General features: G+C 43.9%; 2 protein-coding genes across 2 annotated transcripts in view; both read left to right on the top strand.

Annotated features, from left to right (window-relative positions):
* Positions 1 to 20,933, top strand: part of LOC134821779 (uncharacterized) — a 474,787-nt gene that overhangs the window by 361,216 nt on the left and 92,638 nt on the right. The window lies entirely within an intron of this gene.
* LOC134822165 (neurobeachin-like) lies at positions 62 to 9,744 on the top strand. Its single transcript, XM_063833077.1, has 8 exons — positions 62 to 204; positions 683 to 820; positions 988 to 1,150; positions 3,509 to 3,692; positions 4,851 to 4,950; positions 5,201 to 5,348; positions 9,152 to 9,292; positions 9,671 to 9,744. The coding sequence occupies exons 1-8, from the start codon at positions 124 to 126 to the stop codon at positions 9,742 to 9,744; spliced, it is 1,029 nt and encodes a 342-aa protein (XP_063689147.1). The 5' UTR covers positions 62 to 123.

The raw sequence follows: 20,933 nt of genomic DNA on the forward strand, positions 1-20,933 counted from the left end.
TCAACTTCAAGGGACAGCCAGTCTGATTCTTATATTTTACTATTTTAAACATTCCAGCCGTTTGACAAGTGTTACATTGGGTCAAGTCCCAGAACGACGGTAGAGAGCTCTTTCTGTGGCCAGATGTCCAGTATCTCGTTATTTGGGGACTGTCTTCCTAACACCACCATCTCCGCTCTGTACAGACTTGGGGCTGACTACAAGGTGAGTCATCATGACGTTACGTGGTGTGTGACGTCATGACACGTGGTGTGTGACGTCATGACACGTGGTGTGTGACATCATGACGTTACGTGGTGTGTGACGTCATGACGTTACGTGGTGTGTGACGTCATGACACGTGGTGTGTGACGTCATGACGTTACGTGGTGTGTGACGTCATGACACGTGGTGTGTGACGTCATGACACGTGGTGTGTGACGTCATGACACGTGGTGTGTGACGTCATGACGTTACGTGGTGTGTGTGACGTCATGACACGTGGTGTGTGACATGATGTTACGTGGTGTGTGAAATCTTGGCACGAAACGTGTAGCGTCAAATCATTTACTTAGTAGTGGGAGGTGTCTCCTTGTGTGTGCTTTTAGTAAGTTCAATGTCATGCGACACGATGTTAACCAATCCCACCTCAGCACGCGTTCCAATACCGTAACGAGCACGATGTTAACCAATCCCACCTCAGCACGCGTTCCAATACCGTAACGAGCACGATGTGCCGATACCCGCAGCCGACCAGAACATCATCTACAGTGGGAAACTGGCTAACTCCCTGATCTTCAGTTATAATCCTAAAGCTTGTAACGGACAGCTTTGTTTTGAGGTTCGTTTCTATTGTGTAGTAACTAGTAGCTTTAGTAGTCCGAGAAATTACATAACTGGGTTAGCTAAACAATTAGAAGCTCAAAACCTGACATCCAGTTGTATAAAAACCCTCTATTCAGTTATTAAAAACCCCTCTGTTCAGTTATTAAAAATCTCTCTGTTCAGGTTTCACAAAACCCTCTTTACGACTCCTTTGTGAACAGTTCCCACGCCATACTGCTGGAAGGCGTAGAAACAGTTGCTACCCGGAATGTTCAAAGCACCCTACATTCCTTAGGAGGAATCCAAGTCCTCCTCCCTCTCTTCCATCAACTCACATCTTGCGAAGGTATTTGTAATTAATTTGCTAATTTGTACTTTGTTAATTTAGTAATCTGTAAATTGCAATGTCATGTTGAACGTGGTGTGTGACGTCATGACACGTGGTGTGTGACGTCATGTTGAAGAGCAAAAGTTCATTTTATTGTGCACTAATTTAATTTGCTAATTTGTACTTACTACTTAGTTAATTTTTAGTAATCTGTAAGTTGCAATGTCATGTTGAAGTTCCTTTTTTTGTGCACTTCCAAGTTCCATATATGAACGTTCTGAAAAGGAAGTTATGACAACTGGTTCAGAATCAATTTTAGCTGATCTAACAGACTCTACAGAGTTAAGTATAAGATATTCAATACATCGAAATTTCCAGAAATAATAAGTGAAAAACAAAAGAAACGAAAACACGATCGGGCTCCATTACAGTTTATCTTTCAAAATTATTATTATTATAAAACAGGATCTTACCGACAAAAATGATTCTTAAAAATAACTTAATGCGGTAAACTGTACCCTTGAAACAGATTTTCCCAACATTTGTTGCATGCAGCTATATCTCCAATTTCGTTCAATTCATGCAAGTTGTCCATTTGCAAATTTCTACTACTTAAATCACTTCTTAAAACAGATAACAAGTTCAATCTAAGTCTCCCCAATCTTCCAATGAATAAATTATCTGATTCAATAGCAAAAGAGAGAGCCGTTTGGGCTGGGGTGTTCTCCATACTCCTGAGAATGTGTCCAAACATCTTCCACCGCTGGTGTTCGATACGCTTGGATAACTTTTCAACTTTGCACCTTTCATACAATGCTTTGTTGCTTATCTTTCAAAAGATCAATTTAAAGATTCTGTATTATAGAATTCTTTTGATTGTATTCATATAATACCGTATCCCCTGAATATCTAGAGTCGGATGACTAGGACTCTTCGAGTCTTTTTCATCCGCCTACACATCACCCTAACGTCGATTAGGCCAAAACCATTTTGCTCCTTGACCGTGAATCCTACAATTTTTTTACCACGCGTACAGTATACCATCCTATTCCAGTGTCCTTTGTACTTTAAGTTGCCGTCGATGTTCTTGTCCCCACACTTGGTCCTCATGTTAATAAGTCCGAACCCATTCTGCTCTCTTGGAGAGAGCTTATCGAAACCAGATTCACACTTCTGACTGGAACCCCAGTAATGCCAGGATCCGCCCTTGTGTTTTGTCAGCGTGAAAGTTTCTCCACTGCTACATTTGAACCACAAATCCACCAGCCCGTATCCCTCCTGCTCCCTCCAGTTCATTTCCACTACTTTGTGGTTTCCGTACGTTTTACAGTGTGCTTCTTTATCTGAACCCCAGAACCAGTTGTTGCCCGACCAACCAGTCCAAGTAGGCCTAGCTGCAGCCTCAGTGTAGCCACAGATCAGTAAAATCATTGCAACATTCCACAAAGCCTTGTCCATTTTTAGCTGGAAAAGTTTAAGTCATGATATATTTTTATTTGCATGTGGGTGATTAAAATCTTACAAACACAACATTATCGAAAAGGTTGCGGAAACGAACGTTCCAGTTTCCTAATGTTGGTAGTCGCTTAATCTTTTAATATTAATTTAAACCGCAACCATGACCATTACATCCCCAATAGCCCATATAGGAAACTGTTCAAAACATAAATCTGAGGTGTGAAGCGAAAATGGTGGGAGTTGCATTGACCAATTAGGAGTGAGACGCGCGGGAGCCAAATATGAAATATGGTTTGATTTTCGTCGGCGGCGAATAATCCAACCTGAGAGACGACTATAAAGAGTGCAAATATCTTTTTTCCTTTCTAATGAAATTTTGCCAAGAACTGCGCAATATTAGCTAATATAAATTATTAATGGATAATTGTACAACAGGTATTCGAAGTGACTTTTATTTTTCGTACTTCATGTTAAAAGAAAAGAATTTACCGCGAATTTTTTTGGAGTAAATTTTTTTGGAGTTTACACTCACCCTGTACAACATTAACATTTAACAACATCGAAAAAACTGCCAAGAAATTTTAACTGGCACTGAGGGGATTGATCTTCAAGAGGGTAGTGTGTCTATGGAATTTTATTGTTCTTAAAGTAAAAGTTTACACCCTGGTATCTCCGGAATTTGGCAAGTTATTGTTTGTCCAATGCCCATTAACTGGTATTGTGTTCGGGTAAGACCGCTGCCCTCCTCAAGTCTCCTAATCACCGTTAATCAACGGAAACTAACACCTTCTCCCTCAGACTAACACCTTCTCCCTCAGACTAACACCTTCTCCCTCAAACTAACACCTTCTCCCTCAGACTAACACCTTCTCCCTCAGACTAACACCTTCTCCCTCAAACTAACACCTTCTCCCTCAGACTCAAGCCAGGAGCTGTGCGCAACCCTGCTCTGGCTGTTCGTGGACTTGGTAAAGTCGAGCGCTACATGTCAGTCTTACGTAACAACCCACCGCTCCCTCCTCGTTATATCACATCTTCTCTTCAACACCACGGCCGAGTTCCTGAGTGAAGCTGCCCTCGAGGCTTTCCTTTCCCTTGGAAGGTACAGTTTAACTTTAAGAATCATCCAATATCGATTAAAACAAGAATTTCGCCGCGGTAACACCACGCACGATCAAATTTCCCTACTGCCTACAATGTTCTACTTTATTGTATCCCAGAGTGGTGTTTGGCGCACGTGATAATCGTTTTCATTATATTAGGCGTGCAGAACTTGTAAAATTCTGCGCGCATCTGAGGTGTCGCCGTCGATATATCTGTATGTGGTTTGGTTGTAGATCATTTCATATTTTGCGCGGTTTGTTTCGTGTTAACGTTGCGTATCATGTCACGTCATATTACTGCATCGTATGCCAACTTTATTGACTGTAATAAAATATTCTGTCTCATCTTAGTTATTATTTGTATCTAACATAAACTAATACATTTTGATGCTTACTCGACACATCTAAAGCACCATCGACTATATAGGATTCTTTAAAAGCATACCGCAATCTTGATCTTAGTTGCTTCTTGAATGTAAATGTAAAGTAGCATCTGTTCTTAAATATGTAATCGCTTTTTACGATTAAGTGTTTAATTTTTTTACGATTCAGTGTTAAATAATCGGCCACGAGTTTATCAGCTGATATAATAATTTAATTTGTTTTGACTTGCTGAATTTTATCACTCGATAATTTATTAAGCTTGTTTCAACAAAATATTTACACTTATATTGATGATTGATCCGCTTAGATGACTAATATGCTATATTTATGAATTAGAGTAAATTGTAACCCGATGGAAACCTATGTAACAGTCGTCAAACTGGTTGCTATGCCTGTAATTAATTAACACATAACTGGCGTCGCGCGCGCAAAATAGGTTCCTTTTATACACATAATTATAGGGGAGTGGTCTATATTGCGAAGGAGCAGACTTTTGTCGTCAACGTAGGACCATCGGGCCACCTCATATATCCAAACCCGATTACTTATTCCCTACGATCTTTTTGCCTTCGGCAAGAGTAGGGAAAAAAATCCATAGAATTGATAGAGGGATTGATATGTATACACTTTACCAATTAAAATCTCTGCGATCCCCATTTTTCTTATTACTATTTTCTATACTAGAAATTGAGACGAAAATCTGGAAATTTAAATTGAAACGTTTTGAAGAATTTTGTTTCCACTCCCAAACTAAGGACATTTTACAACCGCAGAACTTTGGTAGAGATAAAGCAGGGCCCCCTCTTAAACAGCCTTATTAACGACATCTTGTTGCGGACTGAGATGTGGGTCAAGACTTCAGTACAAGTTCAGGTATGTAGGTGCAAGTTCAGGAATGTAAGCACTTAAGTAAAATTTACTACTACTATTTCAGTGCAGTATTTGTAATTCTACAATCTACACTTTCTTATGTCTGGCAGTTCCAGCGAGTTTTTAAAAGAGATTTTAGCCAACATTTTTCGCCCATAAGAGACGTTGGTGAAACCCTGCTAATCTTTTCTCAAACACACGTAACCACAATTTATTACACACACACACATTTCACATGACGTCACACTTGCAGGTAAAACTATACTCAACAATAAGCACTGAGTTTGTGGGGGGAGCTGAGAGTTGTGATGTTAGACAGAGTCTGAACGTGTCCCGGATTATTAACGTTCTCCGGGAGTATTACTGGGTCACTCCTGAGGCTGGGGCTCTTTGTGTTGAAGGTAGGGGGGAGTTGTTGTTGTTGTTTTCTCTTTGTGTAGAAGGTAGGGGGGAGTTGTTGTTGTTGTTTTTGTGTAGAAGGTAGGGGGTTCCCAACCCGCATTACTTATTCCCTACGATCTTTGTGCCCTTCGCAAGAGTAGGGACCAAAATCCATAGAATTGATAAGAGGATTGAGATGTATACTCTTTACCAAGGCTATATCTCTCACACACACAGACTACGAAAATTAGACTAAAATGCGGATATCAGTAGCGTCGCGGGCGGGGGAGAGTCAGGGGGGGGAGTAGTCAAATTTACAGGGGAGGGATAGGGGGCCCTCGCCAAAACGTGAATTTGGGTGGGGAGGAGGGCACAGGTGTGGGGGTTTATGAGGGGCGGGGGGGGGGATATGACGCGGGCGGAGGTGCCGAGATGAGTATACACCGAACTCAACCCACCATTAGACTCTAAGCTAGTAAAAGTCCTAAAAAAGTCCAAAAGGGAACCGCCCTCTTTAAATACTGAACGGATATAATATTACAAAACGCTCGTGTCGGTGCGCTCGCGAACACGGAGCGAATTGGGATGCTGTCTTCAGGATCAAGTTCAGGTTTGTAGGTGCAGAAGGTCATGAATGGAAGCTCTGTAAGTATTTTATCTACTACGTTTCAGGTGCAGGGAGTTGGTAAGTCTACAAGCACTACTTGTCGAGTAGGTCGGGGCAGTCTCCGCGAGTTTTAAAAGAGAGGGGAGCTTGCAACATAAGTTTCGCCCATAAGAAGCTGTGGCGGGGAAACCCTGCATAAGCGCTTTTTCTCTAACTCTCGGTATCCACAATGTTTCTCACACACACTTTTCACATGTCGCAACACTTGCAGGTAACACTATACTCAACAATATCACGGAAGTTTGGGGGGGGAGCTGAGAAGTTGGGATGTTAGACAGGTCTGAAACGTGTCCCCGGATTAAGTAACGTGTCTCCGGATGATTGCGGGTCCCTCCTGAGGCTTGGGGCTCTGTTGGGTTTGACGGTATGGAGGCGGAGTTTTGTTGTGTTGTTTTTTCTATTTGGTGGAGGTAGGTAGGGGGAGGTGTTGTGTTGTTGTTGTTAGAAGGTAGGGGAGTGGGGTGTTTGTTTGTCTCTTTGTGGTCACGACAAAACGGAAGGGGGGAGTGTGTGGTGTTTGTTTTCTCTTTGGGGTAGAAGGTAGGGGAGTTGTTGTCCCTGGTGGGCTCTTCGCCACATGCTGCACTTTGGGGTTGAAGGTAGGGGAGTGGGAGGGGAGCTGGTTGTTGTTTCCTCTTGTGGTAGAAGGGAGGGGGATGGTTTGATGTTGTGATTCTCTTTGTGTAGGATTGGTAGGGAGGAGTGTGGTTGCTTGTTGTTTTTCTCTTTTTGGGGTGTAGTAAGGGAGGGGGAGTGTTGCTGTTGTTGTCTCTTTGTGTAAGAAGGTAGGGGGGGTGTGGTTGCTGAGAGAGGTTTGTGCTCTTTGGGAGTGGTTAAGGGATGGGGGGGAGTGGATTTGTTGTGTTTCCTGTTGGGGTGATGTACAGGGGAGTTGTTGTGGTTGGTTGAATTCCTCCTCGTGATAGAGAGGTAGGCGGAGGAAGTGGGGGTGCTGTGCTGGTGATTTCTCTTCATGTGTAGAAGGATGGGGAGGGAAGTGGTTGGCGGTTGGTTTCTCTTTGCTAGTTAAGAAGGGGAGGGGAAGGGTTGGTTGTCTGGTGGTCGTTTCTCGTTGTGCGGAGTAGGGGAGACGTGGGGGAGTTTTGTGGTTGTTGTAGTTCTCTGTGGGGTGATGGAGGGGGGGAGTGTGTTTGTTGTTGGTGTTTTCTTCTTGTGGTAGAAGGCTAGGGGGGGAGAGTTGCGATTGTGGTATGGTCGTTTGGTGGAGAAGGAAGGAGGGGAGTTGTTGCTGTTTGTTTTGTCCTCTCGTTGTGTAGAAGGTAGGGGGAGTTGTTGCTGTTATTTCTTCGCCTGTTGTGTGAAGAAGGTAGGGGGGAGTTGGTCTGCCTGTTGTTTCCCCCTCGTGGTGTAAAGGGTAGGGGCGATTCTTTGTGGGTGTTATTCTCTTTGTGTAAGAAGGTAGGGGGAGTGTTTGGTGTTTGTGGAGCTTTGCTCTTGTGTAAAGTAGGAGGGGGAGTTGTGGGTTTGGTTGTCGGTCGGTTGTGTAGAAGGTAGAACGGGGCGTGTTGTTTCGGCTGTTGTTTTATCTTTGTGTAGAAGGTGGGGGGAGTTGTTGGCGGTTGTTTTCTTCTGGTGTATAAGGTAGGGGGAGTTTGTTGGTTTGTTTTCCCTCTTTTGTGGAGAAGGTAGGGGAGTGGTTCTGTTGTGGTTTGCACTCTTCTGGAGAAGGAGGGGGGAGTTGTTGCTGGTGTGTTTCTCTGTGTGTAGAAGGTAGGGGGAGTTGTTTGACGTTTGTTTTCTTCTTTCTGTAGAAGGAGGAGGGGGAGTGTGTATTGAGGTGTTGGTTTCTCTGTTGTTAGAAGTAGGGGGAGTTGGTTGTGGTTTGGTTTCTCTTTGTGGTGAAGGAGGGGGGAGTTGTTGTGGTTGTTGTTTTCTCTTTGTGTAGATAGGTAGGGGGAAGTGTTGGTTGTTGTTGTTTTCTCTTCGTGGTTAGAAGGTAGGGGGAGGTTGGTTTGCGTGGTGTTGTCTTCTCTTTGTGTAGAAGGTAGGGTGGGAAGTTGGTGCTGTTGGTTTTGTTCCGCTTTGTGTTAGAAGGGTAGGGGGAGTTTGTTTGCTGTTGTTTTTCTCTGTGTGTAGCAGGGTAGGGGGAGTGGGTGTTGTTTTGTTTTCTCGTTGGGTAGACGTGTGGGGGAGTTTGTGGTTGTTGTTTTCTCTTTGTGTAATGGGAGGGGGAGTTGTTGTTGTGGTTGTTCTCGTTGTGGAGAAGGTAGGGGGGAGTATTGTGTGTTTGGGTTGTTTGCTTGTGTGTAGAAGGTAGGGGGGAGTGGTTTGTTTGGTGGTACTGTCTCTTTGTGGAGAAGTAGGGGGGAGTGGTGTGGTGGTGTGTTGGTGCACTTTGTGTTGAAGGCTAGGTGGTGGTGTTTGTGTTGTTGGGTTTCTCTTGTGTGTAGTAGGTAGGGGAGTTTGTTGTGTTGCTTTTTCTTAGCTGTTGTGATGAAAGGTAGAGGGGAGAGTCGATGGGTGTGTGTTCTCAGTGGTAGAGGTAGGGGGGGTTTGGTGTTGGGGGTATGATTCCTGAGAGCTAGGTGTGAAGGTAGGGGGAGTTGTCTTGTTTGATCTTGTTTTCTCTTGGTGTTGAAGGTAGGGGGAGTTGTTGTGGATGTTTTCTCGTTGTGTCTGTGAAGGTAGGGGGGAGGTTGTTGTTGTTTGATTTCTCTTTGTGTGGTAAGGGAGGGGGGAGTTTGTTGGTGTGGTGTTCTCTTTGTGGAGAAGGTAGGGGAGTTGATGTTGTTGGTTTCTCTTGTGGTAGAAGTAGGGGGTCCTTGTTGTTGTTGTTATCTTCTTTGAGTGTAGAAAGGTAGGGGGGAGTTGTTGTTGGTGTTTCTCTTTGTGGAAGGTAGGGGGAGTTGTTGGTTGTATGTTTTCTCTTTGGGTGAAGGAGGGGGAGTATGTTTGTTTGTTGTTGTTCTCTTCTGTGTAGAAGGATGAGGGGGGGCCCTGGTTGTTGTTGTTTTCCCTCTTGTATAAGAAGGGAGGGGGTGGGAGTTGTATCGGTGTTGTGGGTTTTGGTTGTAGGCCAAGATTTTAGGATTGACAAATGGGTACCACCACTCCTTGGACTATCAAGTTGTCCTCTCTGGTTAGAGGGAAATTGTTATCTTTGAATCTAAGTTAACAATGCTAACTTTGTTTTAGAGAGGGGACATCTGACTGCAGAAGATGTAAAGAGTATCAGAGCCTTCCTGGTTCTGTCAGCTAAACAGAGTCTAATGAGGACACGCTCACCTGAAACGGAAGATATCTCCTGCATTCTCAGCTACCTTGTCTCTAATAAGAGTGAGTAGTCACGTGGGGTGTGACGTCATGGCACGTGGTGTGGTACGTCAATAGGATGCACGTGGGGGTGACGGCAAATCGGCGCACCTGGGGGTGTGACTCATGGCACGTGGTGTGTGCGACGTTCATGAGCACGTGGGGTGTGAGACGTCATGGCACGAGGTGATGGACTGTCATGGCACGTGTGGGTGTGGGACGTCATCATAGTATTGTTGCAGCGCCGTGGAACGTTGTGTGACGATCTGCATCAATATTATATGAACCCACTAACTTTTGGGAAGATAAGATACATGGTATAAATGTTAAGTCATGCAAACTAATCCAAAGTGTGTTCCAACTTTTGTAACCTATGCCCTCTAATATGTACGACATTTTCAGGTGACATTCTTAGAGATATGCTCATGCTGCTTCTAGCCTTGATATCAGAACACCAAACGCAGCTATTCTCCTAATTAAAACGCACTGCTTAGGTTCGTAGTTTGAACGAATAACTATGTGAAGAAACGCTCTTTACATGACATACTGTTATGTCTAAGATGGGTAATGCCAGTAATTTTAAATAAAACCGGTCTAACGACTAGATTTACATTTTAGGTTTTGTAGTTAGGCGGGTAAAGGTGCAACAACTAATTTACATTTCCTCTCAACCAACAACGAAGATTCAACACTACGTGTAGGAGGAGGAAAGAAGAGAGATAGTGTAAAAAAATCTATTAGCGTTAGAAACCTTTACCCCTCCTAACTCATCTTCCCTAAAAGGTAAATCTCTAGTCCGTTGACCTTGTTTATTTTATTAAATTACCTGGCAATATTCCCATCTCTTAGAATACTGTTCAGTGCAATGTTCATTAAGCATTTCTTCAATGTTTTTTATTTAAACTAAACTACGGAACCTAGCAGTGAAGATTCTTACTTAAGGGAAGAATAGTCCTCTGGTTGCGTGTGCTGTCATAATCAAGCTAGAAGCAGCCGTGCAGCATATCTACTCTATGATTTCTGCCCCACCTTCCTGAAAATGGAGTACCAATGTATAGAGAATATTTCTACATAGTGGACTCATTTGACAGACACGAATTTGTCTTTGCCGATGAATTAAATTGCATAAACCAGGATCTTACTGTGGCCCAAAAGTTAGTGGTGCAATATAATAGTGATGCAGATTCGTCACACAAACGTTTCCACGCGCACACACATCATAAGGATGACGTCCACACACCACGTGCCATGACGTCACACACCTCCACCTGCCCATGGACGGCACACCCCACGTGCCATGACGTCACAAGAGCGACCACGTTGCCAAGGACGGCACAACCCCAGGTGCCATGAAGTCACACCCCCTGCCAGGACGACTCACACACCACAGTGCCATGACGTCACGAACACCTAGTCCCATGGGACTACTCACATCTTAATTAGAGACCAAAGGTAGCTGAGAATGCAGGAGATATCTTCCGTTTCAGGTGAGCGTGTCCTCATTAGACTCCGGTTTAAGGCTGACAGAACCAGGAAGGCTCGCGAGACTCTTTTACATCTTCTGGCAGCTCAGATGTCCACGCTCTAAAACTAAGTTAGCATTGGTTAACATAGGTGAAAATGATAAAAAGCAAATTCCTAACAGAACTGATGTCCAAGCGTGTGGTACAATTTTCAATAATCCTAAAATTAATTGGACGAACAACAAAAAACCACGCATACAACAACAACTCCCCCCTACCTTCGCCATAGCCACAAACCAAAAAGAGAAAACAAAACAAACAAACAAAAAGACCGCCCCTAACCTTCTACACAAAGAGAAACAACAACAAAACAACCTCCCCCCTACCTTCATCACAAAGAGCATACAAACAACACAACAACTAACTCCCCCCCTCTTCCCTCAACACAAAGAGAAAATATACAGACAACAACGAACTCCCCCCTAGAATAACTCATAAACACAAAGAGAAAACTCATACAACAAGGACCCCTACCTTCGACCACAAAAGAGAAAACAACAACAGACACACTCCCACCCTACCTCTACATAAGAGAAAACAACTACAACAACTTCCCTCCCTTAACCGTCAACAACATAGAGAAAACAACAACACACAACTCCCCACCGCTGCTACCTTCAACACAAAGAGAAAACAACATCAACAAACGATCCCCCCCTACCGTCAACAACTCAAAGAGAAAACCACAACACAACTCCCCCTACCTGCAACACAAAAGAGAAACTACAACAACATCCCTCCCCCCTACATACCTGCGACTCAAAGAGAGAAACCCAAACAACTACATACGCCCCCCTACCTTCAACTCAAAGAGACAAACACTACAACAAGAACTCCCCCCTACCATTCTCTACACAAAGAGAAAACCAATCACAACAACTGCCCCCCTACACGTTCTACACAATGAGAGACACAACAAACAAACACCATCCCCGCCTACCTGTTCTACACAAAGAGACAAAACAACAACTACAACTCCCCCGACCGTAAACACAAAGAGATAACAACAACAACGTACTCCTTCCCCCTACCTTCGACACAAAGATGAAGAAAACAACAACAACATACTCGCCCCCTACCTTCAACACAAGAAGAGAAAAACGAAACAACATACGAACTCCCCCCTACCTGCGACACAAAGAGATAACAACAACATCTAACAGCCCCCCTATCCTTTCTACAGAACAAAGAGACCCAAACAGCGAACACAAATCCCCCTACCTTTGTCGACCTACAATAGAGAATAACAACAGCAAACAACTCCCCCCTTTAACCTTTCTACTACACAAAGAAAACAACAGCAACGAACTCCCCCCGACCTGCTACACGAAGAGAAAACAACAACCCAACACTCCCCCCTACCTTTCTACACTTAGAGAAAACAACAACAACAACAACTCCCCCCTACCTTTCAAACACAATGAGAAAACAACAACAACAACTCCCCCCCCCTACCTTCTACACAAAGGGAGAAAACAACAACAACAACTCTCTCCCCCCGAACCCTTCTACAGAAGAGAAAACCAACATGCAACAAACGTCCCCCCTACGGTCTACACAAAGAGAAAACAACAGCAACAACCTCTCCCCCTACCTTCTACACAAAGAGAAAACAACAACAACAACTCCCCCCTACCTTCTACACAAAGAGAAAACAACAACAACAACTCCCCCCTACCTTCTACACAAAGAGAAAACAACAGCAACAACTCCCCCCTACCTTCTACACAAAGAGAAAACAACAGCACCACGCCCCCCTACCTGTCTAACAAGAGAAAACAACAAACAACACTCCCCCCCCCCTACCCTTCTTCACAAAAGAGAAAACAAACAACAACAACTCCCCCCCTACCTTCTACAACTAAGAGAAAACAACAACACAACTCCCCCCTACCTTCGACACAAAGAGAAAACAACAGCAACAAACTCCCCCCTACCTTCTACACAAAAGAGAAAACAACTGCAACAACTCCCCCCTAACCTGCTACAACAAAGAGAAAACAACAGCAACAACTCCCCCCCTCCGACCTTCTAACAAAAAACTACAAACAACAACTCCCCCCACCTGTCTACACCAAAGAGAAAACAACAACTAACAACACTCCCCCTAACCTTCAACCACATAGAGAAAAACTAACAACAACAACTCCCCCCTACCTTGCAACACAAAGAGAAAACAACAACTACAACTCCCCCACTACCTTCTACAGAAAGAAAAAACAACGCATCAACTCCCCCCGACCTGCACACAAAGAGAAATCAACAGGCAACAATCGCCCCCCTCTATACCGTTCTACACGAAGAGAAAACAACTACAACCACTCCCCCTACACCCTGCGACACAAAGAGAAAACATACAACACAACTCCCCCTAACCGGCTACACACAGAGAACAACAGACAACAACAACGCCCCTCCCCCCGATACCGTCTACCCAAAGGAAAACAACAGCAACAACTCCCCCCTACCGTGCTACACAAAGAGAAAGATCAACAACAACATCTCCCCCCTATAACCTTCGACACACAATAGAAAAAAACAACAACAACGCCCCCCTACCGTCTAACACAAGAGAGAAAACAACAACACACTCACCCCTAACCTTCTACACAAAGGAGAAAAACTACTACAACAACCCCCCCCTACCTCTAACAACCAAAGAGAAAACAACAACATCAACTCCCCCCTACCTTTCAACACAAAGAGAAAAACAACACAAACATCTAACTTCCCCCTACCTGCTACTACACAAACTACAACAACAAACTCCCCCCTAAACTTCGTACACAAGAGAAAACAACAACAACAACTCCCCCCTACCTTCGAACACAAAAGAGCCCCACCTCAGGAGTGAACCCAGGAATACTCCCCGGAGAAACGAGTTAGATAATCCGGGAACAAAGACGTTTCAGACTCTTCTACATCACAACTCTCAGCTCCCCCCCTACAAACGCAGATGCTTAAACATTGATGTTGAGTAATAGATTATCTTTCAACCTGAAAACAAAGCTGGCGGACGTCAGGTGAAATGTATTACGGGTGTGCTGTATAGTAAAGTGTGTGACGTGTCGGGTTTGCGAAAGAATAAGACTAAGCAGGGTTGTCCACCTAACGCTCCCTCTTATGGGGCGAAAAGGTGTGGGCAAAATCTCTTTAAAAACTCGCTTCTGAACGGCCAACATAAGAAAGGTGGTAATTGTAAGAATGACAATACGGCACTGAAATAGTATAGTAAATGTTACGTAAGTGCTTACAGTTCCGGAACGAGCTACCTACAATACCTGAACTTGTACTGAAGTCTGTTGAACCCACACTCAGTCCGCAAACAAGATGTCGTTAATAAGGCTGTTCGGACAGTGGGGGCCCTGCTTATCGCTACCAAAGTTCTCTGCGTTTGTAAAATGTCCTAACTTTCAGTTTGTGGGGAGTGAAAACAACTAATTCTTCAAAACGTTTCAATGTTGTCACATTTTCCCAGATTTTCGTCTCAATTTCTAGTAGATACGAAAATAGTAATCAAAGCCACAAGAAGATGGGCGGGATACCCTGCATACAGAGAGTTGTCGAATTGAGCTGGTAAAGGGTATACAATAACAACTCCCTCTAGCAATTCTATAGGATTTTTTTCCCGACCTCATGTGCCGATGGCCAAAAAAGACGTAAGGGCAATCTGACAAACGTAATCTACTCAACGATCGGGTCTCTTGTATAAGTCAATGAGGGGAGGTCCCGAAAGGTTAGGAGTCCCGACGGTTAACTTACGAACCGACGAAGCAAGCGCCACTCGCTGCGCTCACGTTTCCAAATAGACCACACTCTCCCCTATAAGTATTTAGTATAAAAGGAACCGATTGTTGCGCGCGCGCGCCATTATGTTTAATTAATTCCAGGCATACAACGCAGCTGTTTAGTGCTTGACGTCTGTTTCACAGGTTCCATCGGGTTACCATTAACCCTAATGCTTAAATAAGCCATTATAGTCAGCTAACGAATCAATCACAATAGAAGTTGAAATCTTTTTTGTTGAATACAAGGCTTAATACATTATCGAGTTAACAAATTCAGCATGTCCAAAAACAAATGTATATTATTATATCAGGGCTTGCATAACAACCTTCGGGGTGCCGATTAATGTATCACTGAATCGTACAAAAAAATTAAAAAACACCTTAAGCGTTGAAAAAGCGAGGACAACTATAAAGAACAGAGGCTACTTTACATTTGCACATGCAAGAAGCAACTAATCACAAGATTGCGAAGTATGCTGTTATAGAATCCCTAGTAGAGTCTAATGGTGACTTCTAGGATAATTGTGTGCCGTAAGACATCAATATGTAGGTAGTTTATGTTAGAATTACAAATAATTAACTAGGATGAGACAGAGTAGTTTAGGACAGTTACTAATAAAGTTGGCATACATGCTGGAATATGACGTTGACATGATACGCAACGTTAAACACGAAACAAACCGCGCAAAATATGAAATGAGCTACAACCAAACACAACAGAAGTATCGACTGGGCGCGACACCTCTGTTGGCGCGAAGAATTATGTACAAGTCTGCACGCCTAAGTATAATGAAAACATTAATCACGTGCGCCAAACACCTCTCTGGGATTCAATAAAGTAAGATCATTGTAGGCAGTAGTGGAAAATATGATCGTGCGTGGTGTTAACCCCGCGGCGAAAATTCTGGTTTAAGAAGCGATATTGGAGAGTCTTAAAGTTTAAACTATGTACCATCCAAGGGAAAGGAAAGCCTCGAGGGGCAAGCGTCACTCAGGACTCGGCCGTAGGTGAGTTTGTCGTCCCACAAAGAGACAATCGCGATAGTGATCTAGTCAACCCCGAGGGACGGTGAGCGGTCGGCACATCGGCCATCTGCTGTGAGTCCAACGGTAAACTGACCAATTGGTATGAGCCGCTCGACTTGAACCAAGTCAATCACGAAACATGCCAGAGCCAGTTTGCGCTACTCACAGCTACCTGGCGTGACGTCTCGTGTCGCGCCGAGAGTCGAGCGGGGTGACAGTCTTGCAAGGCAACAAGCAGGTGGTATCCTTAGAGAGGCGGAGATCCAATGTGTGTTAGTCTGAGGGAGAAAGTTTTTAAGGTTGAAGGGAGTGGTGTTAGTCTGAGGTAGAAGGTGTAGTCTGGAGGAGAAGGTGTTTAGTTTTTCCGAGGATTTAACGGTGATTAGAGAATCTTGAGAAGGCAGCCGGTCCTGAACCCGAACACACAACCAGATTAATGGGATCAATTGGACAAACAATAACTTGCCAAATTCCCGTGCAGCATGACACAAAATGGTGGCGAAAACCGGTTTACCTGTTCTTAACTTATAATTTAAGACCAATAAATTTCCATAGACACACAACTACACACCCTCGACACCACTTGAAGATCACTCCCCTCAGTCAGTTAAAATGTCTTGGGAGTTTTTTCGAGGTTGTATAGAAATGGTAGTAATAGTTGTAACAAGGGAGTGTAAACTCCAAAAAAAGAACTTTCGGCGGCAGTAAATTCGCTTTGCTGTTTATCCTGAAGTACGGAAAAAATAAAGTCACTACGGAATGACCTGTTAAACTGTACAACCACACAAAATCTATCCATAATAATTTATATCGAGCGCCAATTTTGGCGCAGACTCTTCTAGGCAAAAGTTCATGAGAAAGGAATAACAGATATTTGCACGTTTTTCAGTCGTACTGTCTCAGGGGTGGATATTCGCCGGCGCCACGAAAAGTCAAGAACCAGATTTTTCATATGTGCTCCCTCGCGTCTCCACTCCTAAGTGGGGCATTGCAACTCCCCTTCCATTATTCGCTCACACCTCAGATTTATGCGTTTTGATACATAGTTTGATCTGAAGTTTTTGATGGTTTTTTCTGTAACTAAACGTTTTAACCAAGTTGCCCATAGGAGCGCCGATTGGGGAATGTAATGGTCTATCCTGTGTGCGAGTGTAATTAACTATTAAAAAGAGTATAGCGACTATACAAGACTTAGGAAACTGGAACGAGTTCGTTCCGCAAACCATTTTCGATAAATTGGTGTGTTTGGTAAGATTTTAAAAATCTACACCCCCATCAAACCCTGAAGATCGTCTATAAAGATATCAATTGATGCTTCGGTAAGGACAAAAAGCATTGGAGAACAATTTTTAGAATACGCGAGCTCGACAACATATCGTAAAAAATATCTCAAAGTGGACGCGGACCCCGGACCTCCCCACCCCCCCCCCACCCCCCCCCGGTAAAATATTATACATACGACCTGAAAACCAACAACTGTTCTCCAGCGAAAAATTTATGGACAAGGCGACTTCTTGTGGAGTGTTGCCACTCATGATCTTACTGAGCGGCTGTGGCTACACAGCGGCTGCAGCTGCCGACTTGGACTGGACGATTGGTACGGGAGACAACAAATTTGGTTTCGCGCGGTTCAGACAAGCAATCAAACAACTGAAAACGGCACGAACCACAAAGTAGTCAGCGGAAAAGACAACGCTTGCGAGGGAGACACGGTAAGTGAGATACGGCAAGCATGGAGTTGTGGCTCGACGCCTAGTCAATCAGATGTGGTTCAACTCATGTATGCGAGTTGCAGTTCCAAACTTTCACACTGAAAAACACAATGAGGATGGGCAGACATCCTGGCATACTGGGTTCCCAGTCAGAGGGTGAATTCTGGGTTTCGATATACTCTCTACACCGAAGGGCAGATTGGGGTTTCGGACTTTTTTTTTTTCTCTTTTCTTTAATAGTTTTCCTTTCTCTAGACCATGAGGACCGAAGGGATAGTTGGGCGCGGAACCAAGAAAACATCAGACGGCAACATAAAGTACCAAAGTGACACTGCGAGAATAGTACCAATCTGGAAATGTGGAAACTGTAACGCGATGAGTTAAAAAAATTGAGGTAGGATTCACAGTCACATACTGAGCAAAATTTGAGGTATTTGTTCAGAGCCTAATACGGAATCGTTAGGGTAAGCTGTAGTGGGGCGCGTTCCTGTAAACAAGACTCGAAGAGTCCTAGGTCATCCGCCTCGTAGATATTCAAGAGGGAGGACGGATCATTAATGATAAAATTACAAGCCACAGAACTACCTCCTCAACCAAACTGCCTATACATAAACATGTAATCTTGAAATATTGAGCCGACAGACACAGTCTTTTAGAAGACGAAAGATATAAGCGCAACAAAATGCATTGTATGAAAATTGAAAGGATGCAAAGTTGTGAAAAGTTTTATCCAAGCGTATCGAACAACCGCACCCGCGGGGGAAGTTGTGTGGGGACACATTTCCAGGACGTTAGTGTGAGAAAGACAAGCGCAAACCCGCTTTCCCATACGAGAGGCTCTCTCTTTTGCTATTGTATCAGACTAATTTATTCATTGGAAGATTGGAAGGACACGAACCGAGACTTGAACCTTGTTCACGCCTCTGATCTCCCTTCACAAGACCCCCCAAACCTAAAGAAGATGATTGTTTCAACGAAGTAGAAAGATAGTTGCACAGGGACACTCATCTGAATTGTGAGTTAAGAAGCACTGCAAACACAATGCACAACCAGACCCCATAAATGTTGGTGAAAAGCGTGCTTCACTAGGGAACAGTTTGACCTGAGCATAAGGTTTATTAGGGTATCTAGGGTTAAGAGAGATCAAGTCTGTGGGTCGGTGAGATCTGTTTACTACTCACCATATGACAAGAATAATGTTGAAAAGCGATTTAACGGATAAGGAAGCACTAATCGGGTTGTTCGGGTCTTTTGGTGTTATCACGCTTCTCACCAACCCCTCTCCGTTATGCAGTGGAAAGTTTCGAGTATTGAATATCGTTATATCAGAGTCTTACACATGGAAACGGGTCTGTTAGATTCCGCTAAATATTGATTCTAACCCTATAGTTGTCATTAACTTCTCTGTTTCAGAACGTCTCTCAATAAGGGAAGTGACACAAAAAACTAGGAAACCTTTGTTTGCTTGCTATTTGCAACCTATACACCCTCCACACACCCAAACCATATGGCGTGCAGGATCGTGCATCACACCAACGTGTCTAGACTTTTGCTCTTCAACAGGACATAGCATACTGACAGATGACTGCAAAATTAAACGAAAGTACAAGAACTATACAAAGTTACAAATTAAGCAAAGTAAACTTTACAAATCCTATCGCAAGATGTGTGAGTTGATGGAAGAGAAGGGAGCGCAGGGACCATTCTGGATTCCTATTCCCTAAGAAATGTAGTCGTGCTGTGAGACAATTTTATCCGAAGGGGGAGCAACTGTCTTCTCGACGCCGTTCCAAGGCAGTACATAGCGCACGTGGGAACTGTTCACAAAAAGAGTCGAATAGAGGGTGTGTATCTGTGGGAGAACACCTGAACAGAGAGACTTTTTTAATAACTGCGGAACAGAGGGGTTTTTAATAACTGAATAGAGGGTTGGAATTACTGAAGAGAGGGTTCTTTAGAAACATCTGAGGTCAGGCTTTAAGCTTCTAATTGGTAGAGCACCACACCAAGCGTTATGTAATTATATCGCGACGACTAAAAGCTACTTAATTACTACAGCAATATAACGAACCTCAAAACAAATCTGTCCCGTTACAAGCGTTAGGATTTATTACTGAATATCAGGGGAGTTAGCAAGTTTCCCCACTGTAGTATGATGTTTCTGACATTCGACCGTGCGGGTATCGGCAACATCGGGCTCGTATACGGTCATTGGTACGCCGTGCCGGAGGTGGATTAGGTTAAACATCGTGTCACATAGTACCCTTGAGAACACGTAATACAAGCACAATCATAGACAAAGAGCGCGGACACCCCCTCCCACTATAACTACTAAGGTAAATGATTGTTGACGCTAACACGGGCGTGCCAAGATTCACACAACACGTTGACATGAATGTACACACGACCACGTGCTCTGCAGTTCACTACACTCCTTCGTAACCGTCCTATGACGGCAACACACCACGTGTCTGACGTCACACACCCACGTGTCTTGACGTTCTTCACTCCACGTGGCAGGACGGCTAACAACCACGGAACGCATGACGTCCACACCCACGTGTCAGGAGCGAGCCACAACAGGCCACGTAAGCGGGTCGGATGTCGTCGTCTCCACACACGTAACGTCAGAATTGCATACACACACCACGTGTCATACGTCACCTCCATACTTCACTGACGTCACACTCCACGTAACGTCATGAGACTCACCTTGTAATGCAGCCCCAAGTCGGTCAGACGAGATGGTGTGGGATAGGTAGACAGGACCCAATATTACGTTATTCGTGGACAGATGGCCCAGAAAGGCTCGCTACCGCGTTCTGGGACGTTGGACCCATTTGAACTCGTGTCAAACGGCGGAATGATATTAAAATAGTTTATTTTTACAGTAAGCAGACTTCGGGCGTGTCCCCTTGTAGTTGAAGGCGGTTATGCGCTGCCATGTGTCACAAAATGTCTTTGTGTGCAGTATCCGTCCTCGATCCTTGATTCTATTGAAGTCAAATATTGTCCCTTGGCAAATATTAAAAATATATTACTCGAAGCACATTGAATGAGTGGGGTCCACTTTAGAGAAAAATTGACTGCCCTGACTCGATCTGTGTGTCTAACACAAGGGATACATAACCACCTCGCTTAGGGGTAAACATTCCAAATCTTGTGCTCAGAGCTAATCTACCGGGACATTAAGGATGACAGCTCTGCGCAGCTCTTCATTCTGTGATATACGTACACCACGGATATCATGTACCACTGAGGAAGTTATGAGTTTTAGAACACAAGGATATTCTTTTAAAGTAATATTTTCTCATATATGTACATATTCTAAGATCCCCTCAAATACAAATACTCATGTTGAAGACTAAGGAAGGTAGTATTAGAATCTACACAGTGACTACACAGTGACTACACAGTGACTAATCATTATACCGCTAGGAAGATCCTGCTAATGCATATTCCATTAAAATGAACATCAAGACATCCACATCTTTCACAAGCCATTGTTTTAATACGAACTGCAGGAATCTACTGCATTAGTATAAAACCTTTGTCCCCAGGTCAGAGGCTATCGGGCGGAGCTCTCCTAATTAGGCATTAATCGTAGTCACGTGAC

The sequence above is a fragment of the Bolinopsis microptera genome, chromosome 10 (genome assembly GCF_026151205.1).
Source record: "Bolinopsis microptera isolate Bmic1 chromosome 10, MBARI_Bmic_1.0, whole genome shotgun sequence".
In the NCBI taxonomy this organism is placed as follows: domain Eukaryota; kingdom Metazoa; phylum Ctenophora; class Tentaculata; order Lobata; family Bolinopsidae; genus Bolinopsis; species Bolinopsis microptera.

Excerpts from the sequence above, each read along its gene's own strand:
- LOC134822165 (XM_063833077.1), top strand. The coding sequence starts at position 124 with ATGTCCAGTATCTCGTTATTTGGGGACTGTCTTCCTAACACCACCATC. Across the intron at positions 1,151-3,508 it reads TCAACTCACATCTTGCGAAG|ACTCAAGCCAGGAGCTGTGC; the intron begins GTATTTGTAATT and ends CTTCTCCCTCAG. Across the intron at positions 5,349-9,151 it reads TGGGGCTCTTTGTGTTGAAG|AGAGGGGACATCTGACTGCA; the intron begins GTAGGGGGGAGT and ends ACTTTGTTTTAG.